General features: G+C 46.2%; 1 protein-coding gene and 1 long non-coding RNA gene across 2 annotated transcripts in view; one reads left to right on the top strand and one right to left on the bottom strand.

Moving 5' to 3' along the window:
• The window catches only part of IL15RA (interleukin 15 receptor subunit alpha), a 29,549-nt gene extending 23,700 nt beyond the window's left edge, over positions 1-5,849 (bottom strand). The window contains 2 exon segments of the mRNA XM_035306732.3: positions 5,647-5,799; positions 5,802-5,849. Coding sequence (XP_035162623.3) covers positions 5,647-5,799; positions 5,802-5,841 — 193 coding nt within the window. The 5' untranslated portion in view covers positions 5,842-5,849.
• Positions 5,637-12,110, top strand: part of LOC144576865 (uncharacterized) — an 82,150-nt gene continuing 75,676 nt past the window's right edge. Inside the window, exon 1 of the long non-coding RNA XR_013519486.1 lies at positions 5,637-6,564. This is a non-coding gene — a long non-coding RNA (uncharacterized LOC144576865). The remainder of the gene's footprint in view (positions 6,565-12,110) is intronic.

Here is a 12,110-nt window from a genome sequence, read left to right as displayed (position 1 = left end):
CCTGAAATGTTTGATAGTTTTCAGCGCGCCAGCCTTATACATCTTTTGTCAGACGTAGCCCTAAGTATCAATGCAAATGGTATTATATTTATTTTGATCTTTAATTGTTTGCTGCTAGGATTTTGCATGTTGGGGTGTGTGTATTGACTGTCTCCTACAGCCTTGTCAACGCGCTTATTCTGATGGCAGCTTTGTATATATATGTGTGTGGATCTGTATGATTTCCCTAGACATGCTCATGTCATAAATTCTTCGAGTATGTTTTATGATTCCATTTTGTCTCCTTTGTTGGTTATTAACTATAACCGTTGTCTGATTTTAGTGGCGATTTTAGGGCGTCCACTGTGTATCTTTACCTTATCACAGTTTTCCTTTGGTGATGTTCTACCTCGCATGGATGGTAGAAGGATCTGAGACGGTGGACGTCCAGTGTCTCCCCCAGTCCTTGTGCTACCGTTGTTCTGTTTTGCTTCGACGTATGTTATATCCCGCGTCACACTGTGATGATTTTTGCTTTAAACAGTTGATTATTGTTTATTAGCTAAGGAATTTAAAAGGCAATTGCACTATATTATTGATCATTTCTGGGTGTTTTTGTAGCAGGAGAGTTTTTCAGTATCTACTGTCATTTTGGTGAGAAAGGAAGTCTATCAGTGGTTCTTCCATCGTCAGTCCTCAAACCAGGATAAGTCGGGGAACAGCTGACGTTTGAGTGTATTGGATATCGCTGTACACTCAAATCGGCTTGTATTGCAGCCAATCCAAGCAGGCAAATGGTGGCCAGTTACTTACTTTGTAAAGTTGGACTGTCTCGTAACGATGTTGGAGATACTACTACCCCTGTTTCATTTTATTTTATTTCATTATTATTTTATTTTGAGATAGGGTCTAGGTCTGTCACCCAGGCTGGAGTGCAGTGGTGTAATTATGCCCCACTGCAGCCTCAAACTCCTGGCCTCAAGCAGTCCTCCTGCCTCAGCCTCCTAAGTAGCTGGGACTACAGGTGCATGCCACCATGCCTGGCTAATTTTTTTTCATAGATATGCGGCCTCACCATGTTGCCCAGGCTGGTCTCAAACTCCTGAACTCAAGCCATCCTCCAGAGATAATACATTGAATTGAAGCAATAACTTCATTTCCACATGCCTCAATCACATCTTTAGATACTTCAATTATAGTTTCTATATATTCTCTCATAACATCGTTCCCTAGGTATTCGATATAAACAAGTCTCACCTTGTTTACAATATTATAAACTCCTGGCAGATGGTATGCATATTTTTACAGTTCTCTGGCACGCTCATTTCCTAAGCCTGGTATAGTAGATCTTTTCTGAATGTGGATAATGGAATTATGAAGTAATCAAAATTGGAGTAAATTTATGGCTCTAGCACTTTCAAAACTCTGAAGTAGCCAAGAAACATATACAACAAGTCTTAACGATCATTTAAACGAAGTCACTAAAATAGTATATGGTGCCACACCTCTTTCTGCTTCCCAGAACTTGTGAATCAGACTCCCTTATCTAGCAGGTTGGTTTACAGAGTCTAATAAGAGCAGGGACCCAGGGCCTGGTCTCATATCCAGAGTTCAGAGGTTGTAGGGTTAGCGTGCCCTTGCCCCACGAAGCAGAGTCAGAATTGACTCCAACATTCCCTTCGCTTACTGCACCTTTCAAATGTCTGCAGGAGCTAAGGGCAGTAGGAGGCAGAGACGTGTGGGGCGTGGTTCCTGCCCTCAGGAAGCTTACAGTGGAGCTGGTGTATGGAAAAGGCAAAGGCCTCTGGCCTCACAGTCACCCACCACCTTCCTTCCTTATTTTCCCCACTGAAATGTCAGCCAAGCCAGCACACTTCCTTTTGGAGCTCACTACAAGTACAGACAGTCTCCAGCTGACTGTCTGAAACTCGGCAATTTTTTTTTTTTCTCTCTCAGGCTCGTTAACTGAGCTTTCTGACCCAGCTCTTGTGTGCCAGGTGAATTTCTCCATAGTTCAAGTCCTTAAATAATGATTTTGGAGGCTCATAAGGGTTGAGGGGTATAGGTTGAAGAGCAAACAAAAGGAAAATAATAAAATACATTCTACAATTTTAGGACTCGAGAAGATACTGGCCTCTTCCGTCTCCTGCACTGACACCACCTTCCTTCAGGATTCCATCGCCACCCACCAGAATGATGGCAAAAGCCTCAATGCAGCTCTGTTCTCCAGACTCTCCTGACTACAGTTCGTTCTTCACACTCTGAACAAGAGCAACCTTTCCACCACGCAGCTCCAGTAATGCTCCCCGGCACAGAAACCCTCAGCCTCCTGAGTAGCTGGCATTACAGGCATGGGCTACCATGGCTGGCTAATTCTTGTATTTGGTAGAGAATGGGTTTCACCATGTTGACCTGGTTGGTCTCAAACTCCTGGCCTCAAGTGATCTGCCTGCCTTGGCCTCCCAAAGTGCTGGGTGTACAGGTGTGAGCCACCACACCCAGCTGATACAACTAAATTTTTTTTTTTTTTGAGACAGAGTCTTGCTCTGTTGCCCAGGCTAGGCTAGAGTACAGTGGCTCAATCTCGGCTCACTGCAACCTCTGCCTCCTGGGTTCAAGCGATTCTCCTGCCTCAGCCTCCAGAGTACCTGGGATTACACCACTGAACCTGGCTAATTTTTGTATTTTTTAGTAGAGACAGAGTTTCACCATCTTGACCAGGCTGGTCCTGAACTCCTGACCTCGTGATCTACCTGCCTCGGCCTCCCAAAGTGTTGAGATTACAGGCGTGAGCCACCGCACCTGGCACAACTCAATTTTTAAAGAGCAAAAAAGATATAAACAGACACCACTGGAGAAGGTATATTTATGGCAAATAAGCACCATGACAAGATGCTTAACATCACTAGCTGTTAGAAAAATGCAAATTAAAGTTACAAGGAGAGACCCTCTACATACCTATTAGAATGCCTAAAATTAAAGACTCATCATACCAAGGGCTGACAAATGTGTGAAGGAACTGGAATTCCCTACACTGCTGTGGGAATGCAATACAGTACAACCACTTTGGGAAATGGCTTAGCAGTTTCTTTACAAATTAAACATCCGAGGTCAGATGTGGTGGGTCACACCTGTGACCCTCCCAGCACTTTGGGAGACCGAGGTGGGGAGATCACCTGAGGTCAGGAGTTTGAAACCAGCCTGGCCAACATGTTGAAGTCCTGTTTCTACTAAAAATGCAAAAATTAGCCGGTGATGGGGTGAAATTTTGTCTCAAAATAAATAAATGAAATATAATTAAATAAAAATTAAAAATTAAACACCTGAGAGGTCAAGGCTGCAGTGAGCTATAATCATGCTACTGCTCTCCAGCTTGGGCAACAAGTGAGACCCTGTTTCTAAAAAACAAACAAACAAAAATTATACACCTGCCTTATAACACAGCCACTCTACTCCCAACCATTCTCTACCCATGAGAAATGACAGCATGTGTCCATACAGAAACCTGTATGTTAGTGTTCATAGCAGCCTAGTCAATATGGTAAAACCCATCTCTACTAAAGATACAGAATAAGCCAGGCTTGGTGGTGTGTACCTGTAATCCCAGCTATTCAGGAGACTGAGGCAGGAGAATTGCTTGAATCTGGGAGGCGGGGGTTGCAGTGAGCTGAGATTGTGCCATTGCAACGCTGTCTGGGTGGCAGGACAAGACCGTGTCTCAAAAAAAAAAATTCTAGAAAATGCATCAAATTGATAGTGTCAAAAAAGCAGTTAGGCGGTGTCCTTGGAGATGAGAGGTGGGAGGTAAGGATTGTGCAGGGCATGAGGAAGCCTTTGGTAGTGATAGGTGTGTTCACTCTTGGTTGTGGCAATGGTTTCATGAGTATGTATGCATTTACCTCCAGACTTATCCTAGTATGCAACTTAAAGTTTATTGTCTGTCAATTATACCTTAATAAGGCTGTTAAAAAGAAACATCGGCGGAGTGTGGTGGCTCACACCTGTAATCCCAGCACTTTGGGAGGCAGAGGTGAGTGGATCATGAGGTCAGGAGTTCAAGACCAGCCTGACCAACATGGTGAAACCCCGTCTCTACTAAAAATACAAAAATGAGCCGGGAAGCAGAGGTTGCAGTGAGCCAAGATCACACCACTGCACCCCAGCCTGAGTGACAGAGTGAGACTCCACCAAAAAAAAAAAAAAAAAAAAAAAAAAAAGGAAAAGAAATACACAGAGAACTTTGCGAAGGGAAGGGAATAGGCAGCAACACCTTTCTAAGGTCAAAGAGCAAGGCTGTGCAGCTGAGATGAGCGATTTGGTAGTGGTACTCCCCTATCTACTCAGTCTATTCCAGGAAGACACCTCCTGGCTGTTGGGCTCTGAGGCTGCATTTCACCTTCACATTGTGTAATGCAGCTGCTCCAGTTGCCAGCTATCGGGGTCCTGTGCCACTGCTAGCCAGCTGGGAGGTAGAAACCAGGTCACCAACATAACTCTGCTTCTCAGATGTGGGGGAAAATCCAGGCACCAGAGTCTCACGAAACTGAAACTTCATGAAACCGCACAGAGCATGGGCGTTCAGGCCACACCAGCCAGCAGCAACCGCATTCCATGCAGACAGTGCATGGAATGGCTTTGGCCAGGGCCTGGGTAGACTGGCCCGACTGGGTGTAAATTATTGGGGGGTCTTGCTTAAAACACACATAGTTAATGGGGTTACTAACTCCTATAGGGAGTCCATGGATGGCCTTCAGCGGGTCTTTGACCCCAAAATCATATGCATGTTTTGTAAGTAAATGCATTTGTGCATCTTTCTGGGGAGGGGGTTCATACTTTTCATCAGACCCTCCAAGAGCTCCCTGACTATAAAAAGTTGAAGAAGCAGCTACTGTTTCTCCTCCTTCCTCTGGGTCCCGGGACAAAACTCTAGAAGTCTCTTATTCCACCCTAACTGCCAAGATCAGAGCTCCAAGACCCACATTCTTCTGGAATACACAAAGCGATCACCAGACTTCTTCCCCGCTTTTCCTGCGAGTGTAGACTCCCCCCACTTCCAATCCCCCGCTCCCACCCGGTCCTGTGACCTCTGCCGGTTTCCTGGTAGTAGCTTAAGAGTTGGAAGTTGTTTCCAGGTCCCCAGGTATGCGACTTGCCCAAGGCGTTTTCCGCCGGGACCCAGCTCCTCCGCAGGCTCCGAGCTCCCACTGACATAATTTACTTTTGACCGGGAGCCGGGAGGGATCGTTTCTCCCGGACCCCTCTGAAGACCGCGTGCCTTGCAACACACGCCCTGCTGTCCCGGCGCCTGGGAGAAGCGCACTTGCGCGTGTCTCGGAACTGCTGGGCACCGCCGCTCTGTGTGGCCAAAACTGGCTTCTCGGAATTGCTCCTGTCCTCGGCTTCGGGGACCCAGTCCGGCGGCCCGCTCCCTTCCGTGGGTGACCCGGGTGCAGCCACCGCGCTCCCCCAGCGACCCCTGCTCTCCGAACGTGTCGCTCCAGCCGGGCGCCGCGCCCTCTCCCCCGCCCGGACCTGAGCGCACAGCGCTCCGGAGATACCGATGCCCCGTGCGGCCGGGGGAGCGGATGGGGCTCTCGGTTCCGTCCTGCCCGATGCTCCGGCCCCCTCCCAAGCCCCGCCCAGGCGCGCCGGCTCCCAGTTCCCTACCCAGCGTCGCCGGCGGCTGGAGCAGCAGCAGCAGCAGTAGCAGCGCCGGGAGGCCCAGGGTCCTGCAGCCGCGCGCCCGCTGCCGGGCCATGGCTGCCGCTTCGCAGGGCCCCGCTGGGCGCCCCGGGCGAGCGCTGCCCAGGCCCGGGGAGCTGGCGAGCGCCGCTCTGGGACTTGCCGTCCCGCCAGGCGCATTCGCTTTCGGTTTTGCTTTGGCCCCCGGAGGGCTGCGGAGAGGTGCAGAGCAGTGACAGATCCGTGACTCAGAGTCCCCACCCCTGCTGGGGAAGGAGCCCCACAGGCCGCTGTGGCCCCGCACAGCCACCCCTGTCCTCGGGACGCCGCGGGCCGTGCCCGGTGGGTCCCCAGGACCTTACCCATGCAAGCCCGGGAGTCTCCCGGTTCTCCGCGCTCCTCGTGCTCCAGGACCCCCAGAGTGCATTGGATTCTGTGTCCACACTACGGAGAGAGTGGGCGAAGCCGTCCGAGAGCAGACTCTCTCCAGTCCCCTCTGCGCGCGGATCCACTGGACCTCTCGCCCCGCGCTGGTCGCCTCCAGTTGCGCGACTTCGACTTTGTAGGTCTCCTCTGGGGCCCTGCGCTCGGCTTAGAGCGGCCGGCCCGGGTGAGTGCCCGTGGAGGTGTCGCCGCGGCGCGGAAACGCGGGGACCTGCCTGGTGTGCTCTGGCCCGGGGAGAGCACAGCCCTGCCACCTGATCGCTCCCGCGGCCACCGGCGCCCGCTGGGGCCCCAGCTCTGACTTCGCAGAATTCCTGCTGCAGCTTTGCTCCCCAGGACAATGCCTCGTATTAGAAGGAGAGAGTGGGAGGGAGGAAAAGCGGGAGAGGAGCCATCATGCTTCACCTTTTCGCCCGGCTTCCTTACGTTCTTCCAGGCTGCCATCCTCCTCTTTGGCAGGTGGGTTTTTTCTTTCTTGGGGTCTCAAGTGAAGCCTGAGAACAGGGTCTGTAAGCTCCCACGTGCAGATTCTCAGGTCTAGGGGTGACACTGGACAGGACGAGACATCTCCAAGCCTCCACCATTGCTTCTTAAAATCTTACAGCATGTTGATAAGGCTTTTGTGAGATACTTGCAAATTCTCTTTGAAAACGAAATAATCTGTACAACAAACCCCCAAGACATAGGTCTACCTATAAACAAACCTGTACATGTACCCCTGAACTTAAAATGAAAGTTAAATAGAAGAATTTAGGGCCGGGGTCCACAGGTGGTGGCCACTCCTGTAATCCAAGCAATTTCAGAGGCCAAGGCAGGTGGATCGCCTGAGGTCAGGAATTCGAGACCAGCCTGGTCAACATGGCGAAACCCAGTATCTAGTAAAAATACAAAATTTAGCCGGGCTTGGTGGTGCATGCCTGTAATCCCAGCTGCTTGGGAGGCTGAGGCAGGAGAATTGCTTGAACCCGGGAGGCTGAGGTTGCAGTGAGCTGAGATCATGCCACTGCACTCCAGCCTGACCAACGCAGCGAGACTTGGTCTCAAAAAAATAAAAAATAAAACAAACAGAATAATTTAGTGGCATATAAATGTAGGTTGTTATACATCCTCCCCCCCGCCCCCCCCACACACAGTGGGAAAAGAGTAAATGAAAGCTTTTCCTACAGTTGTGTGGAGCCTAACGACCTTTCTGTTAATGCCCACTGATATATGCCTTGGTGGTCCCGTAAGGTGATGCTTTTGTGTTTTTACTGTACCTTGTCTAGGTTTAGATACACAAACCCTTACCATTGTGTTACAATTGCCTGCAGTATTCAGCAGCCTTCATGCTGCACGCTTTGCAGTACCGGAGCAGCAGGCGAGGCCATGCAGCCTCAGTGCATAGCAGGCTATGCCGTTCAAATTGTGTAAGTCCTCTGTGATGCTGGCAAAACGAGGAAATCATCTGATAAGCTTCTCAGAAACTATCTCTGTCGCTGGGCGAGGCATGACTGTACTTGCTTCTCTTTTCCTAAAAGTTTAAAATTGGTATAAATGTAAACGTACTGAACAAAGGAATGCAGAGGACTGGAAAATCCACTTGGATCCAACCTGTAAATATAATCAGTGTCAACATTTTGTGTGTTTCAGACTTATGAAAGCTTCTTTTGTTATGGACATTTTCTTTTTTTTTTTTTTTTTTTATTTTTTTAAATTTTTTATTGGATTATAGGTTTTGGGGTACATGAGCAGAGCATGCAAGACAGTTGCGTAGGTACACACATGGCAGTGTGCTTTGCTTTTCTTCTCCCCTTCACCCACATTTGGCATTTCTCCCCAGGCTATCCCTCCCCACCTCCCCCTCCCACTGGCCCTCCCCTTTTCCCCTCAATAGTCCCCAGTGTTTAGTACTCCCCTTTCTGTGTCCATGTGTTCTCATTTTTCATCACCCACCTATGAGTGAGAATATGCGGTGTTTCATTTTCTGTTCTTGTGTCAGTTTGCTGAGGATGATGTTTTCCAGATTCATCCATGTCCCTACAAACGACACGAACTCATCATTTCTGATTGCTGCATAATATTCCATGGTGTATATCTGCCACATTTTTCCAATCCAGTCTATTATCAATGGGCATTTGGGTTGATTCCAGGTCTTTGCTATTGTAAACAGTGCTGCAATGAACATTCGTGTACATGTGTCCTTATAGTAGAACGATTTATAGTCTTTTGGATATATACCCAGTAATGGGATTGCTGGGTCAAATGGAATTTCTATTTCTAAGGCCTTGAGGAATCGCCACACTGTCTTCCTCAATGGTTGAACTAATTTACATTCCCACCAACAGTGTAAAAGTGTTCCTTTTTCTCCACATCCTCTCCAGCATCTGTTGTCTCCAGATTTTTTGATGATCGCCATTCTAACTGGCGTGAGATGGTATCTCAATGTGGTTTTGATTTGCATCTCTCTGATGACCAGTGACGATGAGCATTTTTTCATATGATTGTTGGCCTCATATATGTCTTCTTTCGTAAAGTATCTGTTCATATCCTTTGCCCACTTTTGAATGGGCTTGTTTGTTTTTTTCCTGTAAATCTGCTTGAGTTGTTTGTAAATTCTGGATATCAGCCCTTTGTCAGATGGGTAGACTGCGAAAATTTTTTCCCATTCTGTTGGTTGCCGATCCACTCTAGTGACTGTTTCTTTTGCCGTGCAGAAGCTGTGGAGTTTGATTAGGTCCCATTTGTCTATTTTGGCTTTTGTTGCCAATGCTCTTGGTGTTTTGTTCATGAAGTCCTTGCCTACTCCTATGTCCTGGATAGTTTTGCCTAGATTTCCTTCTAGGGTTTTTATGGTGCCAGGTCTTATGTTTAAGTCTTTAATCCATCTGGAGTTAATTTTAGTGTAAGGTGTCAGGAAGGGGTCCAGTTTCTGCTTTCTGCACATGGCTAGCCAGTTTTCCCAACACCATTTGTTAAACATGGAATCCTTGCCCCATTGCTTGTTTTTGTCAGGTTTATCAAAGATTGAATAGTTGTATGTATGTTGTGTTGCCTCCGGTGCCTCTGTTTTGTTCCATTGGTCTATATCTCTGTTTTGGTACCAGTACCATGCTGTTTTGATTACTGTAGCCTTGTAGTATAGTTTGAAATCCGGTAGTGTGATGCCCCCCGCTGTGTTCTTTTTGCTTAGAATTGACTTGGCTATGCGGGCTCTCTTTTGGTTCCATATGAAGTTCATGGTGGTTTTTTCCAGTTCTGTGAAGAAAGTCAATGGTAGCTTGATGGGGATAGCGTTGATTCTGTAAATTACTTTGGGCAGTATAGCCATTTTCACGATATTAATTCTTCCTAACCATGAACATGGAATGTTTCTCCATCTGTTTGTGTCCTCTCTGATTTCGTTGAGCAGTGGTTTGTAGTTCTCCTTGAAGAGGTCCCTTACGTTCCTTGTGAGTTGTATTCCAAGGTATTTTATTCTTTTTGTAGCAATTGCGAATGGCAGTTCGCTCTTGATTTGGCTTTCTTTAAGTCTGTTATTGGTGTAGACGAATGCTTGTGATTTTTGCACATTGATTTTATATCCTGAGACTTTGCTGAAGTTGTTTATCAGTTTCAGGAGTTTTTGGGCTGAGGTGATGGGGTCTTCTAGGTATACTATCATGTCGTCTGCAAATAGAGACAATTTGGCTTCCACCTTTCCTATTTGAATACCCTTTATTTCTTTTTCTTGCCTGATTGCTCTGGCTAGATGTTATGGACATTTTCAAATATCAAAAGTAGAGGCCAGATGCAGTGGCTCATGCTTGTAACCCCAGCACTTTGGAAGACAGAGGCAGGAGGATCACTTGAGCCCAAGTATTGGAGACCAGCCTGGGCAACACAGTGAGATCCCTATCTCTATAAAAAAATTAAAACAAAATTAGCCTGATGTGGTGGCACATACCTGTAGTCCTAGCTGCTTGGGAGGCTGAGGTGGGAGGATTGTTTGAGCCCAGGAGTTTAAGGCTGCAGTGAGCTATGATGGTGCCACTGCACTCCAGCCTGGGCAACAGAGCCAGACCCTGTCTCTTAAATTTAAAAAAATAAAATAAAAAGGAGAAAGAAAAATGAACCTACCACCTGTCAAGTGACCACACAAGGTCCATTCTTTCTTCTAAGCAGGAATAGCCACCCTTACTCCAACTGGGAAAATCCCACATTATTCAATTTCCCTCAACACTTAAGAATATATCTCAAGATGATAAGATCAGATTTTTAAAGTAACAATATTCCTTAATATTGTCAAATACATTCAGGCTTTATTGAATGCAGGCTGAGCATACCTTGTATAAAATGGAGCATTTTCTTTATTCTATCAACATTATGAAGTAAAGGTTTCTCCATTATTACAAATGCTTTGTAAAAGGTTTTAATGGCTGCAAATTACCATAGTTTACCATCCCCTCTATTATATTAATATTAAAAATAACATTGTCATAAATATCTTTCTACAAAATCTTGTGACTTTAAGATTGTTTAGAATAGATTTCCTGCAGTAGAACTATTGAGTCAACTGGTACAGAATATTTTATTTTATTTTATTTTTTAATTTTTTATTGCATTTTAGGTTTTGGGGTACATGTGCAGAACATGCAAGACACTTGCATAGGTACACACATGGCAGTGTGTTTTGCTTCCTTTCTCCCCTTCACCCATTTGGCATTTCTCCCCAGGCTATCCCTCCCCACCTCCCCCTCCCACTGGCCCTCCCCTTTTCCCCCCAATAGACCCCAGTGTTTAGTACTCCCCTCTCTGTGTCCATGTGTTCTCATTTTTCATCACCCGCCTATGAGTGAGAATATGCGGTGTTTCATTTTCTGTTCTTGTGTCAGTTTGCTGAGGATGATGTTCTCCAGATTCATACATGTCCCTACAAACGACACAAACTCATCATTTCTGATTGCTGCATAATATTCCATGGTGTATATGTGCCACACTTTCCCAATCCAGTCTATCATCAATGGGCATTTGGGTTGATTCCAGGTCTTTGCTATTGTAAACAGTGCTGCAATGAACATTCGTGTGCATGTGTCCTTATAGTAGAATGATTTATAGTCCTTTGGATATATACCCAGTAATGGGATTGCTGGGTCAAATGGAATTTCTATTTCTAAGACCTTGAGGAATCACCACACTGTCTTCCACAATGGTTGAACTAATTTACACTCCCACCAACAGTGTAAAAGTGTTACTATTTCTCCACATCCTCTCCAGCATCTGTTGTCTCCAGATTTTTTAATGATCGCCATTCTAACTGGCGTGAGATGGTATCTCAGTGTGGTTTTGATTTGCATCTCTCTGATTGATGACCAGTGATGATGAGCATTTTTTCATATGTTTGTTGGCCTCATATATGTCTTCTTTCGTAAAGTGTCTGTTCATATCCTTTGCCCATTTTTGAATGGGCTTGTTTGTTTTTTTCCTGTAAATCTGTTTGAGTTCTTTGTAAATTCTGGATATCAGCCCTTTGTCAGATGGGTAAACTGCAAACATTTTTTCCCATTCTGTTGGTTGCCGATTCACTCTAGTGACTGTTTCTTTTGCTGTGCAGAAGCTGTGGAGTTTGATTAGGTCCCATTTGTCTATTTTGGCTTTTGTTGCCAATGCTTTTGGTGTTTTGGTCATGAAGTCCTTGCCTACTCCTATGTCCTGGATGGTTTTGCCTAGATTTCCTTCTAGGGTTTTTATGGTGCCAGGTCTTATGTTTAAGTCTTTAATCCATCTGGAGTTAATTTTAGTGTAAGGTGTCAGGAAGGGGTCGAGTTTCTACTTTCTGCACATGGCTAGCCAGTTTTCTCAACACCATTTGTTAAACAGGGAGTCCTTTCCCCATTGCTTGTTTTTGTCAGGTTTATCAAAGATTGTATGGTTGTAGATATGTTGTGTTGCCTCCGATGCCTCTGTTTTGTTCCATTGGTCTATATCTCTATTTTGGTACCAGTACCATGCTGTTTTGATTACTGTAGCCTTGTAGTATAGTTTGAAAT

This window comes from Callithrix jacchus, chromosome 7 (assembly GCF_049354715.1).
Source record: "Callithrix jacchus isolate 240 chromosome 7, calJac240_pri, whole genome shotgun sequence".
In the NCBI taxonomy this organism is placed as follows: Eukaryota; Metazoa; Chordata; class Mammalia; order Primates; family Cebidae; genus Callithrix; species Callithrix jacchus.
Note: the sequence above shows the minus strand (reverse complement) of the source record. Positions and strands in the feature narration are given on the sequence as shown.